This window comes from Podarcis muralis, chromosome 2, assembly GCF_964188315.1.
Source record: "Podarcis muralis chromosome 2, rPodMur119.hap1.1, whole genome shotgun sequence".
NCBI classification, from domain to species: Eukaryota; Metazoa; Chordata; class Lepidosauria; order Squamata; family Lacertidae; genus Podarcis; species Podarcis muralis.
Genome location: NC_135656.1, coordinates 32,033,972 through 32,047,350, shown reverse-complemented (window position 1 = coordinate 32,047,350; position 13,379 = coordinate 32,033,972). Strand labels below are relative to the sequence as shown.

Here is a 13,379-nt window from a genome sequence, read left to right as displayed (position 1 = left end):
TATGCATATCTCCAGACTACTGTTGGCCAAATGTTCCTCAGTACACATACCTCTCGAATCTTTCCACATGGAAAACTAGATGTTTGGTGGAAGGGTCCTAGCCTTTTCCCTGACCTACTTCTACATATGAAGTGAATCTCTTGTGTGAAGGAGTATTTAGTTCATGTAAGCCCCCATTCATGATCTGAAGAGGTACAACCCACACACAAGTTTATCACTTCAACAAAAAATGGACTACCGAGGCTCTGCCTTTTGAGAAAATACAAAAAGAGGACTGCTCCCTCTGGAGAATAGTCTTGACACATACTTGGATTCATAGGCCTATTATCTAATGTGCAGGGGGTGGGCCGTATTCACTTTTATTGTTGTTGAATAACTGGCCACATTCCCTTCTGATTAATCTGGAGGTGGGCAACATGATGGCAGTGGAGAAGGCCAAAGCCAAAAGTGAACAAGCCACACACTTTTCTCTCGCATTAGCAGGCTGGCTGGAGAAGGACAGATCACTGTTGCCAAAGGTTTGAACTGATAGCTTTAGATGGCTTCCTCTCCTCCATAGCTCTCCATTTCAGCTTCTCTTCTCCTTGCCCTTTCGTTTCCCTCTTTGGCTAGTGGTCTGAACAAATTGCTTACCAAGGGCTTCTCTACCCTCCATTGCTTCATCTCTCTTGGCTTCCCAACCACCAGTCTATCTTTTCTCCCTTCCTGCATGAAATTAGATTCTCACTCCTGGGCTAAAGGCTGTTTTAATGAAATTATTCTTCTCACTCTTGGCCTAAAGTCTGTTTTAATGAATTGCTGGCCAGCAGTTTTGTGTGTAGTGAAGCTGCAGGGACACTCCCCATCATACTCATGATATGATTCTGTATTTGTGCATGCAACTGTATGCACACCACCATAGATGGAACAGTTGCAGCTGTAAATCTGCGTGCCATAGCATATCATAGCACATGCGGTGGTAGTGCACATGGCCTAATGGCCCCTGGTTCCTAAGGGAATTTCAGCTGACAGTTCTGTGAATTGATCCATATCCTCAGTATTGCTTTATCTTAATCAATGAACTTTATTTGCTCATTATGTACATGTAATGCTGCTATATAGGTAGTGGTGTTTGGAGGTCTTCCCTTAGCCATTCCTTTTACTTCACATTCTTCTGTAAAAGCGGGCCTTTAATTAAATGATGCATTTGATTCATCAGGTGTGTTCTAACCTTTCTCTCTTATTGTTTTAAACACAAGTTTTCCCAAACACGTTCAGAGGTTCTGTTCTTTTGGAAATTCTGGTTGTCCTTTTCCATTACCATGGGAAAGATGCAGGGGCATCTTTGTTTTGGTTAGAAAACAAAATTGGTTCACGTTCTTGATTATCATGTACACAGATTTCCTTTTTGCTACCTGAATGGCATAGTGCCTTTTACAAACTCATTTATGAAGAATGCGATGTCTTTCAAGCTTGGCCATCTTCTGAAGGATGGGAAGTGCTGATGTGCCTTCTATGAATAAACAGTTGACCCTCTCACTTCTAGATGGCTTAGACTGCAATAAAAACTTTTGCTGCAATTTTGCTGAATTTAGCTTTACATACTTGGAGATGGGTAGAGGGCATTTAAGGCTTAAACTGAATGTTTCTTCTGATGTTGCAGTGATTGCCCCCAAAGTAAGAGGGCCTTTCCTCTCGCCCCACTTTTTTTTACATAGATAAGCTCCACCTCCAGCTGCTAAGTGTTGGTGTATGTACAAGTGTGAACATGTGTTAACTGCTCAGTGCATAAAGGAAATGGGGCATTGAGAACCATTGGGGGGGAATAGACTTGAATCAGGAAGCTGTGGTCCCTACTAACTCTACTTGACCAGATTGAATGAAAAACTTGGCATTTATTAGCTTTAGAAATGTATCGTACATCAAACCTGTTTCCCTGAGAATATGAGATTCTTTTGAATTGCCAGTGTTACAAACACAGATGTGGTGGATCTGTAAGGTTAGTAAGCCTGCAAGATCTAAGTTGTGTGCTGTCATGGAGAGAGCGTAAAAGGCCTGCTGCTTTAACTCTCAAAGTTGTGCCCATATGCTTGTTTGTGGATCACAGCCTGAAGGCTGGCTTCAGATTGAGCTGGTACACACTTTAGTGCTAATGAGATGAGGGTTCTCTTCCGTTGCAAAGAGTTTTGAAATACTGTGCAGAGTAGTTGCTGTGACACAGGAAAATGTTTTTTGAATCAGTGGCCAGTGCTGGCGATAAACAGTTAACATGATGGTGATGCTTTTGAGCTGAGAGTTACTGGAACAAAAAGCACCTCCAAAAACTGTTGGTTGCCACCTGCTGCTGAAGCAGCCTTTCTTTAAACCACTAGTTGTTGAAAACACATTCCTTAAAGTCAGGAAGTTGTCAGCTTTGTAGGGGCTTTCAAATCGCTGAAGAATCAGTGTCTGCGAGGCCTCTGAATCAAGAACCATTCCAAATTCAGAGCAGCTCCAGTTAGAATCATAGTTGGGGATTATATATTGGGCAGTGGAATTGTTACAAATGGCTGTCTTTTCCCCCCACCTCAGAATAGCATTCCTTTCGAACACCATGGCAAGTAGCTGCTCGTCTCCTTCTCGTTGGAAAGCAGCACTGGGTGAGTCCATTCTCACGAGACACCAGCTTGGCGGGTGGGTTTGGATTCACTCCTGCGGGGACATCAAATTGGGTGGCTTTTCATGTCTTTCAGCACTTTATTTCCTTCTGCCTTGCAGATAACCTTAGTAGTAGGTGTGCTTCAAATTAATTAAAACTATTTCTCCCCCCACCCCTTTGAAAAATTTTAGTACTTCACTAGAATTGCTCCATAACGGTCGATAGACCAGATGGTATATTTGCAGGGTAACCTACAGTGTGGTACTGGAATATTTAAGGTCCTTCATGTGGCATTTTTTTCTCGCTTGGAAATCATCTCCCAGTAAAGGACAGAGTACATGCCTTGTTTAGCCTTCTGTTTTTCTGCTAATTCACTAGCCTGGTGTATATGTCTGTAAACCAAGCAGTGACTTACCAGGACTACTCAAATATGCAGGCTTCTGCTTCTAAGCTAAGTTTTAGCTTAGTGCATCATCTAAACCTGGACTTGTGCTTAAGCTCTCTCCTTACTATACTATAACCATGAACTTTGGCCAAGAAAATCCCGTACAACTCATGGTTAGCGAAAAAGAACTTGTCGACCAACCTGAGCTTGGGTGACATGCTCAGCCAAACTTTGGCTTAGCATTTTATTAATTTATTTTTATTTATTAAATTCATTAGTCACTTTATCTTGTCCAGGGCAGCCCAAAGTGACGTACAACCAAACAGACAATAATAAAACAAATCTGATGTAGGGGTACACAACCCCTACATTTGGAAGGAGATGAGCAGTTGCTAGCTGCTCTCTGGGAATCCTCAAATTTGCATAGTCTCCATAAGCTTACTGTCTTTGGCTTGCTGTGATTTATGAACCAGGCCATTGAATCTTAACCAATTTGGAATTGTACCAAGTATAGGAGAAATGCCACATCTGAAGGGGGCCTTAGTTCTGCTAATCACAAGATTATTACATGTTTGCTAGTAAAAGTTAGAATTGACTGTTGTGTCTTATATTAGACCTGCATTCCTGAGCAAATTCTAAAGTTAATTACAGTACCCTATTGCAACAAAACATGTGAGTCTTTTTTAAATAGTTGAGAGTCTGCAAGAATGTTGTTGCAGAACTAGAGCTTTAAATAACGTGCCTTCCAGCACTTTCAGCAAGTCCATTTCCCTGAGGAGGATATAAATGAAAGGTTTTTTATCACTCACAGACTCCTTGTATCTTAGCAGAAATCAGATCAAACATTTTCACAGCTATAAACCTTAAAATAACTTAAAACTGGATAGAGCAATAAAACTCAGTCACACACCAGTATCCAGTACTGTGAAAAGTTAGGCTAATATTGTCTTTTCATTGCCTAATTTAAGTATGATTAGAACAGAGCATTAATGCAGCCTGTTACTCTCGTCCCTTTCCCACAAGCAGCCAAAGATTAAAAAAACATTTTCAAGCTGACAATGAAGATGAAACTGTGCCTCTAGACTCTTTACAGGAGACTTCTAAATGGTTGCATGGATAGAAAATGAATGGATGCCTGTGAGAGCAGCAGTTCTAAAGCTTATCCATTGATTGATCTTTTTGTCTTGACGATAGAAGGAGCTTCAGCAGAGCAAAATGAAGTGTGTGTGTGTGTGTGGACAATCTGTAGCTTGTTGCCAACCTGTAGAGGCTGTTCCTTTTGCTTTTCGGTCAGACTGAATTCTTGTTGCTTTGATCCTATTATTGGGCGCTCTCCCTCTCCCCGCCATTGTTATAACTCCACATTACACTAATCTCTCACTATCTTATTTCTCTTCTCCCTGCTGCTTTTGTGTTCGTTTGATTCCATAGCCCTTTACTTTGTTAATTACATTAGCAAACTGATTATCCACATGGGTCAGATCATCTGGATAATCCAGCTGTTCATATTTTCGACTGAGCGAGAGGATTCTCTTCTGAACCACCTTGAATGAAGAGTTCACACTGGGTCCTCCTAACGGGATGCTTCCTTCTGCTTGTCTTGAGAGTGTGTTAAAACAAAGGCTGGACCACAGCAGAGATGTAGAGTGCCTGTACTTTGTACTCTGTGGGGAATTTTTCAGCTAGCTTACCCCACTTCACGTGGTGGTGGTGGTGGAGGTGGCAGCGGTGGGGGTGGCGGCAGGGAATTGAAATGGGTCAGGCAGCAAAGATCAACATTTTAGCAACTAAAGTGGGTAAAAATTGCCTCTGAGTGAAGAACTGTAGAATCCAGTCCACTATCAAGGTCTTTGTCTGTAATGATTAACCTCTTGTTGCATGTCAAAACATCACCGCTGCTGCAGTTTGACTTAATAACAGGTCCCTATGAACTGTGCATCAAAAGAATAGTCCCAATTCTTCCAAGGGTCAAAACTATGTAAACAGGCTATTTGTTGTCAGTCCAAACATTACACAGAGCTGAGTAGCTTAATTTTGGCTGCTGTAATATTGAATTTAGGATTGCTTCCACAAGGCTTGAACGAAGTATGGATGGATCCTTTGAAACCGTTCTTCTCACCATCAGATTTGTGCAAATCCACCTAGGTTGGCAGAGTTTTTATTCCTTTGCCACTGAAATTTTATTTTGTGGTTGTAAAGGAAGGGACTTCCTTTTGCACTGTCCCCATAACTTGTAGAGTGCATAATAGTTTCTTTGTTTTTTAAAAAAGGCGAACAGTGGTTTCCCATCCAACACATGTATATTTGAAGGGAAGAGACTGAGGCAAATTTCACTCCCATTCTTATGAAAGGAAACTTCAGTTTTCATTTTGAACCAAAAAGCCAGAGGACTTTCAGAGAATTTGTAGGTACCTCAATGGCTGATCAAAGTGTTGGGGCAATTCTTTAGAAATTGTTCCTTCGTTCAGGTATGCAGTGTGCTGAAGCCTCCACAAATTAAGACTGACAATGACTTCTAGATCCTAGAATTCACTTAATCCTTATCACTTTCAGCATTCTGGTTGTGATTGACAATCTACACTGCCAGGTTGGGCGCAAATTTCTGATTGCAGAGTTCATAGGGGCCTTGCTTAATACTGGCATATGCTATGGAAAGGATCTTGTAGAACATATTCAATACAGTGTTGCTGCTAAAAAGTTGGATTTCTTTTATATAACACTTGCATTTATCACCCTATCTCTTGATCTGGGTTTCATTACTGATTCAAGAGCTTACCCGAGTCATCCGGTCTTTTTTGCCAGCATGTGCTTCTTTCCTCGTTCTTCATACTATTTCTCCTTGTTCATGAGGTGCCTTTGTTGCCTTAGCCTTTACGCAAAAGGAAAATGCCATTCACTTCATGGGTGCTGCCTGTTGGGTGTAACGGCGATTCTGTCAGGACGTAGATTTGTGCACACTCATTTCATCCTTCTGAAGTGAATGCATCTGCTCAGTTGTATTGGCCAAGAAGACTTTAATGGATCAGTTTTTATGCCGTTTCAGTAGGTGTGGGCTGATATTGACACCCTGTTCCTTGGCTTCAATAGATTCCTGCTCTGGCGACGACCAGTATTCTCCAGTCTGCTGTGCATCGGTGAAATGTTGCCATTGAGGGGCAGATAATGCATGGCTGATCTCCTGTTACCAATGGCTTTTACTAGCAAAACTACCCCAAACTAGAGCAGAAGAAATAACACAACTGGATCTCTCCTTGCTACTTAAAGATACTCGCAGGAACATGGACAGAATCCAGCAGTTGCCACTACAAGAGGCTTTGGCCAGAAACCTGATAACCTTATGTGAACTCTAGCAACACAGCTGGAAAAGGAAGAGACGGTTTACAGCATTAACCGCCTGTTATTTAATAGCCATTTCAGTTCTCCCTCCACAGGCGGCAGCCTTTCCCCCCTTTTTATTGTTCTACTGTAACTATGAATCTTTTACTTGGTTTAAGAAAGTTTTGTATTCATTTTGCTAAGATTCTTGGCTTAACTCTCTGTAAAAACAAAAAATCAATCTCGTTTTTGTCTGATTTGGAACCTATGTAGAAATGTGAACAATCCTGAAGTTTAAAACAAAATAAAAACAAGACTTGAAACTTCTTGTAAACTTAAGTCAGGCAGGGAATGTGTAAATGAATTTGAACAGTCTGCTTTTATTTTACACTGTTTACTTTTGTATGGTCCCATTCTACAGAGGAGTATTCTCAATATTTTTTTTAATACATTTTTATTATCTTTGCTTTTGGCTGTCTTGTTCTTCCAGGGTTTTTTGATTTTTTTTAAAGTTCAGTCACCATGCAGCATAAACATATTTTTATTCCAATGTTTATTCGTCTCTAGTACTGTCCAAGAAAGAGCAGAAGATAATTTTAAAGAGAAGTAGCCAAACCCAGTAGAGGTGATAAGATCACTTCATAGACTCTGAAGAACAAAAGTCAAAGCTCTAAAATAACCTGTTCAGGAAGGTTTTATTAAGTGAATGTAAAATGTATTCATAGAGCAGGGTTCCATGTGAGTGACAGGATCCATGATTTCTGCTTGGTTTTTGGTACAGATGCCAATAAAATCTGAATGCTGTCACTGCGGTGTGAGCAGCGTTGTAGTAGGTGTGCTTCTCTTGAATACGCGGAGAACGACAAGTGCTTAGAGCTTGCTGCATTATGCCAAGGCTCCGAGCTATAAACAAAATGTTCCTGCTGCGAGATGCCAAGAGAACATTCAAGCTTGTTGAATTCTTTAATATTAAAGTGTGCAAGTCTGGAACAACTGGCCTTCAGCTGATGATATACTTAAGTAATGGCCAAAACACTTATCTTAGCAAATGAGTGTGCCAGCTATAAATATGGAAGAACCTTTGTTTTCATGAGCAATATATTTATCCCACTGTAATCTGGGAAAGTAGAAGGCATGTGAATCATACCAAATACCACTCAAAGTACCATCAGTCCCACCTTGGGAATGAAGATGCAATACATAGATATGTTGTGTTACTACTTTTTAATCAACAAATGTGAGATTCATGCTTCCTTGGAAACTTGGTGGCTAATAGAACTCCATGGTTTTATTTTGCTCTTAATTTGCAAAAATTTTTATTGTTTTAAAGCTTTGCCAGTTCCTTTTTAGTTTTGTGGATATGAACAATCTTGTCGCTTTCCTTTAGCTATGTTAGAACATTAACCAAGTGCTTATTTGTATTTTAAAAGTCTTGATTTGATGCAACCCACAATTGGGGAAGTGCAATGGGAATGTTTTTAAATGTTGGTCCATGGAGAATTTTGCATAACTGTATCACTTGGTTACTGTGGATGTTGGTTCTTTAGGCATGTGCACTTCCATTTTGTACAGTTCTACACTTCTGTGTGCTTTCTTTGTAAATACTTGTGGTCAAATGATGTAATGTTAGAGACTTATAAAGGCAGCCTCTTCTTCTCTATATATATCTGGAACCTTCAATTGCTGTACTATACTTAAAAAGTTGACTGATGCAAATTTCTAGACTTGTACTTGGTTGTGGGCAGTCTGCGCCCTTCCATTATAGTTAAATCCCACCATCACCTACTGAAAATATAGTTAGAATGTCTCTCTAAACCTGTGTAATGGTATCAAGTTATCTCGGAACACCTCATTTGTATTACCACTGTATTTGTGTACTTTAATAATTGTGTAAATAAATTCATAAGGACTTCTATCTATTTTGCCTTTATTTGCACATCTAATGGGTTCTCTGCTTATAGAACAACATGTTTACTCAAAGCCAACTTGTAGAAATTTTAAGGCAGGGGTAGGGAACCTGCGGCCCTCCAGATGTTGCTGGACTACAACTCCCATCTTCTCAGTCTATCAGCCATGCTGTCTGGACCTGATGGAAATTGGATACCATCAACACCTGTAGGGGTTATAGGTTCCCCACCTGGGTTTTAAGGCCAGGCATCTGCTTTGGCTTCTGAGCTTTCTTGTGGAGTTAAATTTTTTTTGGCTAGCTTTTATAGCTTAGCAAGGCTTTCCCCTTTCCCCTCCTCTTGTGTGCTCCAGGAATAATATTGATTTCTAGATGAGGTACTTGTGAAGACAGCATTCTGCTGGGATGAGTGTGAAATTGACCTGGGGTGTGGCCAAGGAAATTTGAGGGGAGGTGATGTGAAAATCTTCTAGGAGTGCGATTGGGAGGAAATGGAAATTTGGAAGTGGAAAAAGCAGGGTGGATTTATCACCAAAGGGTGAGATACACTATAAATCAGTGGTTCCCAATTAGCTAAGTACTGCGGACCCCTACTTTTGAAATTTTTGATACCTGTATGGTAGTTTTTGTTATGTGGACTGTGCCACAGACCCCTAGGTGGGTTATGTGGACCCCTGCGGTCCACGGATCACCAGTTGGGAACCACTGCTGCAGACAAAAGTGGAAAGGAAGATGTCAGAACTCGCTATTGAGCACAGAATAATAGATCTGGGTCTATCTCACTGTACCATGCATTTTTCAACATCGGATGCTGAAACATTCATATAGCAAAAAGAGTCAATAAGTAAGAGCTGAGATGTAAACTTAGGAAACTAGTCAATATCAAAACTTGACAAAATGGAGTGATTCCTACCACCAGTGGCAGCCACAGTCTCTTTACTGTACCATGACATGTAGAAGCTCAGAAATAAAACCAGACATTATACAGACATGTAGAATAAGCATGATTGTAATAAAAGTCACATGGCTGTTAAGCCTCCAGTGGGATTATTCCAAAAGTAGCAGGTCAATCTTTGGGAGACCTGACTCATCTAAAAGATTGCTGCACTATACTACTACCCAGCAGAATACTATATCCTGGAGTGGCTAAGCAAAACAAACAGTGAAACCTTCATGCCGTGGATGGTTATGTATCACTTACACTGCCGTCTTCAGTTGCGCTGCAGATAGGCTGTATTTGGTCGTTCCAAAAGTGAGACAGACAAGGGCTTGTCCTTCACCTAGCAATATACCTGGCAGTAGAAGCTGGATATGCATGTAGAGGTGAACTCTTGTTTCAGTATTTTCCAAACCTTATTTTCTCTCCAACTGGAGGCACACATCACTTTTACAGCACTTTTAAGAGTACTTGAATAAGAACTGCTCTGTCCCTCTTGCAACAGCCTGCTGCATTAGTTTTGTTCCTGTTTTCCCTCCTTACGGCAGCACTCGGAGCAGCCAACAGAATACAGCAAGTACTCAGAATTAGAACCAACAATATTCTACAGCATTACTAAAATGCATAACAGTAACTACTGAACCGTATTGAAAGAAGGATGGGGGGAACCATTTTAAATGTCAGGCAGTAAATAAGTACTTAACGCTGATCTAGGAACAGGATTGAGAGCTTGTTGAAAGCAAAGTTGTCAAGTGGAAGCAGAATACCAGTGCAAAGAATGATACTCAAAGCTCTTGAGGCAGGGAGTTCCACATACAAAACACAACCATAAAAGGTCAGGCTGCAGTCAGGGACTTTTCTTCCCCCAGCCCGCTTTCTGCCAAGAGGAAAGAGGTCAGCACCCCACCTCTCCTGAACTAGCTTGCTCCCTCACCTGCATGCAATTCCTGATTGCCCATGGCAGGAGTGGGAAACCTGAGGCTCCCCAGATGTTGCTGAACTACAACTCTCAACATCTATATCAGACATGGTCAGTGGCCCAGGATGATGGGAGTTATAGTTCAACTGCATCTGTTCTGCATCCCTGGCTAGTGGCTACTAGGCAAGCGCTTAAATACAAGGCTGATATAAATTTGCTTTTTACAAGTGGAAGCAATTTACTTTGGGTGCTTTTTGGATTGCCTTTTCATGGCCCAATTTGAGAAACGCTACTGTCAGGCACCGACCTACTTATTTTTACTTACTTGGTGTTCCCTCCACAAGACTTAGTCAGCACTGATGGGATGCTAGTGCCTCTGTTCATTCATCATAAAGAAGAAGTGCTGGCATGTCATTTGCTACTTAATTATCTCATACTGCCTAGCTATAGCTATAGGATTAGAGTTGCTTTGTCCAGCAAATAACTTAAAATCCAGAGAAGCTCTCTTACTGTATTAGTCTCACAAGGAAGCAACCTGGGTAGAGAAGGGCTGGGGGGCTTTATCTCTGGCCCCACCCTAATACATGGCTCCCTCTGCCATGCATGGGGAGATCTGAAGCAAGTAAGCCTATGCACAAAGATCTGGACAGGTGTTGGCTTCCCTGGGTCCTGGAACACTGTTAAGGCTTCCAGTATCCAGGGAAGTCTCAACATAGAGGCCTCCCTGCTGCAGGCAAGAGGAATGGGGAGCCAAGCAGAGGTGTGCTGTTAGGAATGGGACCAGAGACACAGCCCCACACTGCAGCTTCATGAGAACAAAGTGAAGGGGGCCAGAGTTTCGAAACAACCGCCTCTTTCTGGACGTAAAGGCTTTCTGTATGAATTTATGTCACCTGTACTTAACGAGAGTAAAGAACAATTTTGTCTGGTGTTTCAACATTTAGCAAAAACATTTCTTCAAAACATTTTTAATTTTTTTTTAAGAAAAGCCCTCAAGTTACTGGCGTTCCAAGTTAATTTTGCCTGCAGTTTAATATGTGTGCTTTTTCCTAATTTGGGTTGTGCAGAAGCTATTGCCATCTGCCCCTCCATATAATTCACACTCATTCAGTGTTCAACCACCCTACAGTAAAGCCTGGCTGTTATTTTGTCCTAATAGTACTTTGCCATATGGTGAGCTGCTCAAAATAAACAAAAACAAAGAAATCTAGATTTAACCTAGTTTGTGTATCAGTAATCCTAAGGATTTTAGTTCCATAGCAGAAACTGGTTTCTAGACTTTTCACGCAAAGTACATATGTATTTGAATAATATTGGGATCTGCTCTCTTTTCTTTTCTTTTTAATGACTGGTACGGTACTGTACTACGGAAGTGGGGTTAACCCTTTTCCACATCTGGTTTTCTTAATTTAAATCCCTTTGCAAAAGCTTCTGAAGGGGAGAAGTTAAACAGAGGAAAAGCGTTAAAACCAATTATTTCCCTTCACTGCAGCCCCAGCCAGAACTTTCCGTCTCTTCTCCAACCCCTCAACCCCCAATTTCAACACCACCCCCACCATCCTGAATCTGCTACAGTTTGTGTGATTCCCCCCCCCCCAGCCCCATATTGCAGCATATCTTCATTTAGAATGTTTATCCCACTTCATAGCCCTGAAAGGCTCTCAGGGCAGCTTATGAAAGATTACCCTATTCAAATTTGGCTTCAGGAATAGAAGTAACATGGCGCCCTTATGGAGCTAGGATTATCAAGGCGGCATTCCCTGCCTTTAGGCTTAGTCTTCCCTGGTTTTGACACTTAGTTTTTGCCCACTAGTCAGCAACTCCCAGTGTTCTGCGTGCTAAACATGCAAAGCGTTGCGTGTAACCCCATCTTTAAACAGCAGCGGCCGCAAATGTATGCAGACTCTTATTTAAAACCCAGTGTTACTCTGAACCTACGGGTATTGCTGTAGAAAATACTACGGAGCAGGCACATTTCCCACAAATTGTGGAGCTGCATAAAATCCCTGGCACCTGAACTGGTTCAAGAAAAAGCAGCATACATCCTTTTTCAAGCTTGGTTCCAGAAGTGTGAGGATTATGTTTCAGTAGTAATGCTTAACAACTCAGATACCTGGGTAGTATTAAGTAGTCATAACCCAGTGCTTTCAAAGCTCTATGTTCCCATTTTAAAACAAAGTTTGCATCCACACATTTAAAATACAGTTGCCCCCAAAGAATACTGGGAACTGTGGTTTGTTAAGGATGCTGGAAATGCTGTAGCTCTGTGAGGGTAAACTACAGTTTCCAGGATCATTTAAGGGAAACCATGGGCTTTAAATGTGTTTTAGATGTATGGTGTGCATGTGAACTTTGACTTCTTTGACTTCGATGTTATTCCTCATGTAGGTTTTCATATTGTGTCTCAGTAAATGACAAAACTCTTCCTTTTGGTACTTAAGATAAATTAGTGTGCCTTGTGAGATAGGATGGAAGCAGAGCTTAGTTGGGGTCATTGGCTTAACTTGTTAATTTGACCTGTTTTTAAATCAGTGCTCCATATATTAAGTGAAAGGACAAGCAGTTAGAACACCAACCACCTACATCCTTACTTAAGGTCGGTCACAAGAATTAGAACTTCCAATTTTTGAAGTACAGTGGTACCTCAGGTTACATACGCTTCAGGTTACAGACTTCGCTAACCCAGAAATAGTGCTTCAGGTTAAGAACTTTGCTTCAGGATGAGAACAGAAATCATGCTTCAGCTGTGCGGCGGCAGCAGGAGGCCCCATTAGCTAAAGTGGTGCTTCAGGTTAAGAACAGTTTCAGGTTAAGTACAGACCTCCGGAACGAATTAAGTACTTAACCTGAGGTACCACTGTATATTTCTGGCCTTCAGTTTGTGGGGGAGAGCTTAGAATTGCAGGCAAAGATCACCTAGACAACTGCAGATTAAAAGTGACAAGGCAACCTGATGGAGAAGTCAGATGTTTTTGCAAAGTAGTCAGGAGGAAAAAAAACACCCCTCCAAGCCCAGTGTGTTATTTCAAGAAAAATAGATAGCCTAGCTTATATCTGTCTAGACCCACCAACCTCTGATCTAGAAGTCTTCCCTCATTCTAGAAGTGTGAACATGATTATTTTCCATCTGCTTCTCAGGGGCATTATCTATTTTTATGTTTCAGGTTTGGAAACCTAGCACGACAAATAGATGCCTGAGCTGAGGCTGGATAGAAAATTAGGCTGTTGAATAAGCCTCAGAATAAAATAAAAATAGCAGAAGAATGAATTTTCAGAGCCATAATTCCTGATGCAACAATA

The 13,379-nt window shown here is 41.2% G+C and overlaps 1 protein-coding gene across 2 annotated transcripts in view; it reads left to right on the top strand.

The window, feature by feature from the left end:
• CSNK1D (casein kinase 1 delta) overlaps window positions 1-8,232 on the top strand; it is a 30,910-nt gene extending 22,678 nt beyond the window's left edge. The window contains exons 9-10 of one of the 2 annotated variants that reach the window (XM_028716326.2): window positions 2,551-2,618; window positions 6,090-8,232. In XM_028716326.2, coding sequence (XP_028572159.1) covers window positions 2,551-2,583 — 33 coding nt within the window. In that variant the 3' untranslated portion in view covers window positions 2,584-2,618; window positions 6,090-8,232. The remainder of the gene's footprint in view (window positions 1-2,550; window positions 2,619-6,089) is intronic. The other variant, XM_028716321.2, reaches the window with a different exon arrangement.
• The last annotated feature ends 5,147 nt before the right edge of the window (window positions 8,233-13,379 follow it).